The sequence below is a fragment of the Leptodactylus fuscus genome, chromosome 1 (genome assembly GCF_031893055.1).
Source record: "Leptodactylus fuscus isolate aLepFus1 chromosome 1, aLepFus1.hap2, whole genome shotgun sequence".
NCBI classification, from domain to species: Eukaryota; Metazoa; Chordata; class Amphibia; order Anura; family Leptodactylidae; genus Leptodactylus; species Leptodactylus fuscus.
In genome coordinates, this window is record NC_134265.1 from 370,428,703 (window position 1) to 370,435,293 (window position 6,591).

Here is a 6,591-nt window from a genome sequence, read left to right on the forward strand (position 1 = left end):
CAGGGTTATCTAGCGGTATACTGTCTCTCCTCTAGTGGTCAGTGATATATGATGTGTCCAGTACAGGGTTATCTAGCGGTATACTGTCCGTACTCTAGTGGTCAGTGATATATGATGTGTCCAGTACAGGGTTATATAGCGGTATACTGTCCGTACTCTAGTGGTCAGTGATATATGATGTGTCCAGTACAGGGTTATATAGCGGTATACTGTCCGTACTCTAGTGGTCAGTGATATATGATGTGTCCAGTACAGGGTTATCTAGCGGTATACTGTCCGTACTCTAGTGGTCAGTGATATATGATGTGTCCAGTACAGGGTTATCTAGCGGTATACTGTCCCTCTTCTAGTCGTCAGTGATATATGATGTGTCCAGTACAGGGTTATCTAGCGGTATACTGTCCGTACTCTAGTGGTCAGTGATATATGATGTGTCCAGTACAGGGTTATCTAGCGGTATACTGTCCGTACTCTAGTGGTCAGTGATATATGATGTGTCCAGTACAGGGTTATATAGCGGTATACTGTCCGTACTCTAGTGGTCAGTGATATATGATGTGTCCAGTACAGGGTTATCTAGCGGTATACTGTCCGTACTCTAGTGGTCAGTGATATATTATTATATGTATATATACTGCTGTAGAGAGTTGTGACCCCGGATGATATATGACAGGACACTATAGGAGCTCCTGGGAATACAGAAAGCTTCATACTAGGCGCAGCATTGGTCAGTACATAGTTGTGGTCAGTAATGGAGGACACCACATGTAGACTTGTTCTTCTGGTCCTCTGGAGGTTCTCCTGGTACCTTTAGTTCTCCATCCTATATGAGACCTGTCCGGTATAGACATAGCAGCCACGTCTCTTGTCTGGGGTCAGGCTCTGCTATATACTCCTGTATCTGCCTGTCTGCTATTCTTCTTCCTCTCCGGGCTCTCCTATCTACCACCAGGGGGCGCCTGCACTCAGTGTCATTGTCTAATCCATCCTGAGTCACAGCCCGGACGTCAGCGAGGAGAAACGAAACAAAACTGAAGAAGCAGGAAAGAGAAAGTGACAAGTCCGATCCAAGGAGGAGGAAGATCCCCAAACAATGGGGGGCAGGAGAGGGAGATAGTCAGTGACTAGTCATCAGCCTGAGGCGCAGAGACATATTATACTGACTGTCACAGTGTCTCCATAACAGTGACAGCCCCAGTGCCCCATAACAGTGACAGCCACAGCCCCCATAACAGTGACAGCCACAGAGCCCCATAACAGTGACAGCCCCAGAGCCCCATAACAGTGACAGCCCCATAACAGTGACAGCCCCAGTGCCCCATAACAGTGACGGCCACAGAGCCCCATAACAGTGACGGCCCCAGTGCCCCATAACAGTGACGGCCCCAGTGCCCCATAACAGTGACGGCCACAGTGCCCCATAACAGTGACGGCCCCAGTGCCCCATAACAGTGACGGCCCCAGTGCCCCATAACAGTGACGGCCCCAGTGCCCCATAACAGTGACGGCCCCAGTGCCCCATAACAGTGACGGCCCCAGTGCCCCATAACAGTGACGGCCCCAGTGCCCCATATCAGTGACAGCCACAGTGCCCGGCTATACAAAACGGTTTCCCCGCAGACAGGCCGCAGGAGGACACTGGGGGTCACATTCAATTGAGTGGCTTATAAAGGTGACTGCCGGGTTTCCGTCCTCTGCCCAGTTTGAGGGCCCCTGCCCAGTTTGAGGGCCCCTGCCCAGTTTGAGGACCTCTGCCCAGTTTGAGGGCCCTTGCCCAGTTTGACGACCCCTGCCCAGTTTGAGGACCTCTGCCGAGTTTGAGAACCCCTGCCCAGTTGGAGGACCCCTGCCCAGTTTCAGGGCCCCTGCCCAGTTTGACAACCCCTTCCCAGTTTGAGGGCCCCTGTCCAGTTTCAGGGCCCCTGCCCAGTTTGACGACCCCTGCCCAGTTTGAGGACCTCTGCCCAGCTTGAGGGCCCCTGCCCAGTTTGAGGACCCCTGCCCAGTTTGAGGACCCCTGCCCAGTTTGACGACCCCTGCCCAGTTTGTGGACCCCTGCCCTAAGTGTTTGTGGACTTTATTTTTTTATTTGTGTTATATTTTGAAAAACTCAATAAACTTGAATCGAAAACAAAATAATTATCTGCGCCCTTCTTTACTGTCAGATATCTCTGGCATTAGTCAGTGTTTGCTAACCCCCTCCTGCCTCATCATCTACTATTGTGCATCGAAACCATAGCTGAGATGTTTTGGAGTCGTTGTTTCTTGTCTTGCTGACTCCCGTTGTTATGTCGCGCCCTGGTATTTCCTGTCTTCACACACTTTATAATCTGGGAGAGAAAGCGACAGAACCAGAGAATGAGCTTGAGATAGACATGGCATCCGAACTACCTTCAAGATCGGTGAAGAACAATCTACAAGAAATCAAAACTTCCAGAAATGTCAGAGGTTACTACAGTAGAGGACAGCTCCTCAGCATCGCACAGATCTATCGGTGTTTATCATCTTATGAGGATATAAAGACTGCTGGGGAAACCATGATGAAGAACATCGAAAGTGTCAGCTCTGATGAGTTCCTTCATGTTCCTCTAGAATTTCCAGTCTTGGTTCTTCAGCATGTCACCTCTTATGGAGATGCAAAGCAAATTCTGGAATCAAAATCATTCAAGGGAAGGAATCATGAGAGATCTGAATTTAAGGACCTTTCCTTCTGGAGTGCAGATATCTCCTTGGAGGACATTGAGAAGGCTCGTCTCCAGACTTATTGGGCAATGAGGAAGGTGGTGAAAGCAGAAGACATGGAGACATTTCATGAGGAGATAATGGGACAATTCGCCAACTCTCCGGCATTTCATAAATCGGCTTCATGTTATGGGAACTTTAAATTCTCCTTCCCGCTGTCTCTTCTGTTACATAGATACAAGAAACAGCATTGTAAGAGCGGAGAACCACAGCTGAGGATACTCAGGACTGATATCTACAAGCAGGAGATGACTCATTACATTGTCATCCACAGTCCTGATACTGAGGACTTTAGTGAACTCCCACTGGTGCTCAGCACGCCAACCACATCCAACTGTCCACAATGTGTCTCTTGGATGGATGAGACCTTGTACTGGAGACCAGAATCCACCTCCAGGTCTTTATTTTTAAGGATATCTGCCAATTCTTGCACAGTCAGAAACTCTGACCTGGATCCACAACTCAAAAGTAAGTATAAAAGGCGTCCTTGTGAGCCAAGGTGTGTATGGAACCATCTGGTGTTGGCTTTCCACCTACCTAATGATGGAGAACTCAATATCCCAACCGAGTATTTGTTGAAGAACCTGACGCCTTGTGAGGCCCTGCAGCCATTCTTGAATCAAGAGGATCCGGTTCTCAAACACAAAGCAAGAGAATTGATCCGAGAACTTCATGTGAAGAGAAAAGTTGGGGAGTCGTCTTTGGATTCCAGGTAAGACAATGGGGGGGAAATAATGGTCTGCTCTGGATTCATCGTCCAGTCACAACCTGAGACGTTAGCTCTGATGACAAGCATAGAGTAGGTGGACAATCCAGATGAGTCCTGTAAGAATGAAGAAATCACTGAGACCGATGAGCAGTTGCTGAGGATGGAGGACCATGGATGGTCCATCACAGGCGCTTCATCCTAGTCAGCATTACATCAGCAGATGACTTGAGAGAGAACATTGATGGCCACAAAATCATGGTTTATTTTGGTTAGAATTTCCATTGTGGTAAATAGTTTAACAGATTTTAGAATTTCATGGTAACACATTGGTTGATATCCGTTATCGTTATTTTACAACCACTAAGTTTACAATTTCCATGAGAAGACCTCATCTGAGCAGATCTTTCTTCCCTCCTCACAGGACAGAACGTCCAGAGCCTAAAAAAAGAAAACAATCTCCATCTGGTAGAAAACTGACGACGTCCTTGGGGGTTTCTAGAGACAAAACAGAAGAAAAGAAAATACAGTTCCAGGGTCGGTCTCGTAAGACAGTCCGGCGCGGCGCTTCACCATCTGGCAGCGCTATATGACATCACATGACCAGTCATACACATTGGGGTTTTGTATGATCATTTTTTCCATATTGTTGTCATCACATCTTCCTTTTTTTATCTATTCACTTCTCTCATCTTCCTCGTGTCCTCCGCCCGCCATAAATTGTTCTATATGACATTCTATAACCCATCTCCACTACTATCAGTAGAATCGTCCGCCACCGTCTTCTCCTCCGTCTGTGTCTACTTTGTCTTCAGGTCTATTAGCTCCAAATGTTTCCTTATCAGTGTATGTATATAAATGTCCAATATCTGGGGTTGTGCGGCTGAATCGGGGATGGTTGTGATGAGAATATTGTCATCTGTTCTGTGACACATTGAGGATCCCGTACAGAGCGATGCAAGTATTGAGTGAAGTACAAAACTACTTTGGAGGACTGCATACATTTTTTTGTTTTCTGCTTTGTTGTTTGAGATATTTGGTGCTAATGGGGAGGTATTGATCCAATCCAGTACTTTTATACAATGGACACAACTCTGCTATGCCACAGACCCAACTCTGCTACACCACAGACCCAACTCTACTACACTACAGACCCAACTCTGCTATGTCACAGACCCAACTCTACTATAGCACAGACCCAACTCTACTACACCACAGATCCAACTCTGCTACGCCACAGACCCAACTCTACTACACCACAGACCCAACTCTACTACACCACAGATCCAACTCTACTATACCACAGATCCAACTCTACTATACAACAGACCCAACTCTACTACACCACAGACCCAACTCTACTACACCACAGATCCAACTCTACTATACAACAGACCCAACTCTACTATACCACAGACCCAACTCTACTATACCACAGACCCAACTCTACTATACCACAGACCCAACTCTACTATACCACAGACCCAACTCTGCTATACCACAGATCCAACTCTGCTACGCCACAGACCCAACTCTACTACACCACAGACCCAACTCTACTACACCACAGATCCAACTCTACTATACCACAGATCCAACTCTACTATACCACAGACCCAACTCTACTATACAACAGACCCAACTCTACTACACCACAGACCCAACTCTACTACACCACAGATCCAACTCTACTACACCACAGATCCAACTCTACTATACCACAGACCCAACTCTACTATACAACAGACCCAACTCTACTATACCACAGACCCAACTCTACTATACCACAGACCCAACTCTACTATACAACAGACCCAACTCTACGGTGAAGGTAGACCATGTCTATTCTTATTTTTATACATGCTTTATACTGCTTAAGAAATTATATTTTTCTTTGTGCAACGTTTATACATTAAGATGGCGCCTGTATCCAGTACCGCACCCAGATGCTGACGCACATGATCGTCATGTGGTTTACAAGAAAGACAGTATCATTTCCTGGAAACTCGAAAGCTAAAAGATGTTGAAATTTAAGAGCCAATGACTGATCGCCAGTGTATTCGAATACAAGACGTATATGCTTACAGCCTGCCGTTATCTTATCTTTCTTGCATTCCCGTATAAAAACTGTAACTTCCTCAATAAACCTCAGTTCTGTGTGAACAGGCATCACGCTCGTTGCATGGACTGGGATTAACCCTGACATATGTGTCAGAATTCATTCTAGTCAGCGCGCACATGCATGATTGGTTTGGAGCAGGTGACTGACCACTGTAAGTGACCCGTACTCTGGCAGGGATTCTCCCTCAACAAGTGGTGCCGAAACCCGGGACTACGGCCATAGGACCACCGCGGATGACCGACCCGCGCCGGACCCTGGACGCCGGACGGCGTCTCACCGACCCGAGGCCTGATCACCCTCATTAGAGTCACGGTAAGTGTATTCATATGAATATGTGTCATTTGCCTGTGACTGTCGGTGTGTCGTTGTCTGGCTGACAGGTGATCCAGTTGGATCGATTGTCCGGTCTGAGTGATACGGATAGATGGGTCCTAGAGCTGTAGTCTGAACTTGTTTTTCCTCACGGTATATATATATATCACCGAGTGTTCAGTCACCTGTGGTGCTGCAGATTCCAGGAAGTGAATTTCTTGCCCTCTTTGATGTAGAGTAGTGCATGTGATCTTTTGGACGATTGCAGCATTTGGTCTGGGCACGGGCCGTCAGTAAAGAGGACGGGTGCTGTAATTTATTTATTTATTGATCCCTAGCATAAGGCCGTCAGGGAGTAGACGGGTGCTGGTGGATTGCTTTATTCTCCTTATTCTTTCCTTTTTGATATTGCCCAGTGATTGCAACCTTTGGTCAGCGGAGGACCTGTCAGCAAGAGTCTGAGACCGGTAAAGGTGACTTTGTTGGTGGTTGTGGGGTCACATATCTGCCGAGTGCGCACGCAGATAAGCAATATTGGGACCGTCAGAATGTTGCGGTTGTTCAAGAGGGAACATGTTCTGCCTGACGGGGCACAGACTGCCGTTGATTTAGTTCGAGTCAGGGAGGGCAAGAAATACGTGAAAAAAGCTTTGAGAATGTATAAACTGGCTGAGGTGCCTCCTACAGGCCGATTGCAACCTAGTATGTG

At 47.1% G+C, this 6,591-nt stretch overlaps 1 protein-coding gene across 1 annotated transcript; it reads left to right on the forward strand.

Annotated features, from left to right (window-relative positions):
- Positions 1 to 2,368: 2,368 nt before the first annotated feature.
- On the forward strand, positions 2,369 to 4,793 carry LOC142196731 (uncharacterized). The gene is made up of 2 exons (XM_075266708.1): positions 2,369 to 3,454; positions 3,873 to 4,793. Exons 1-2 carry the CDS (start codon positions 2,376 to 2,378, stop codon positions 4,039 to 4,041), a joined length of 1,248 nt encoding a protein of 415 aa, XP_075122809.1. The 5' UTR covers positions 2,369 to 2,375; the 3' UTR covers positions 4,042 to 4,793.
- Positions 4,794 to 6,591: the final 1,798 nt, after the last annotated feature.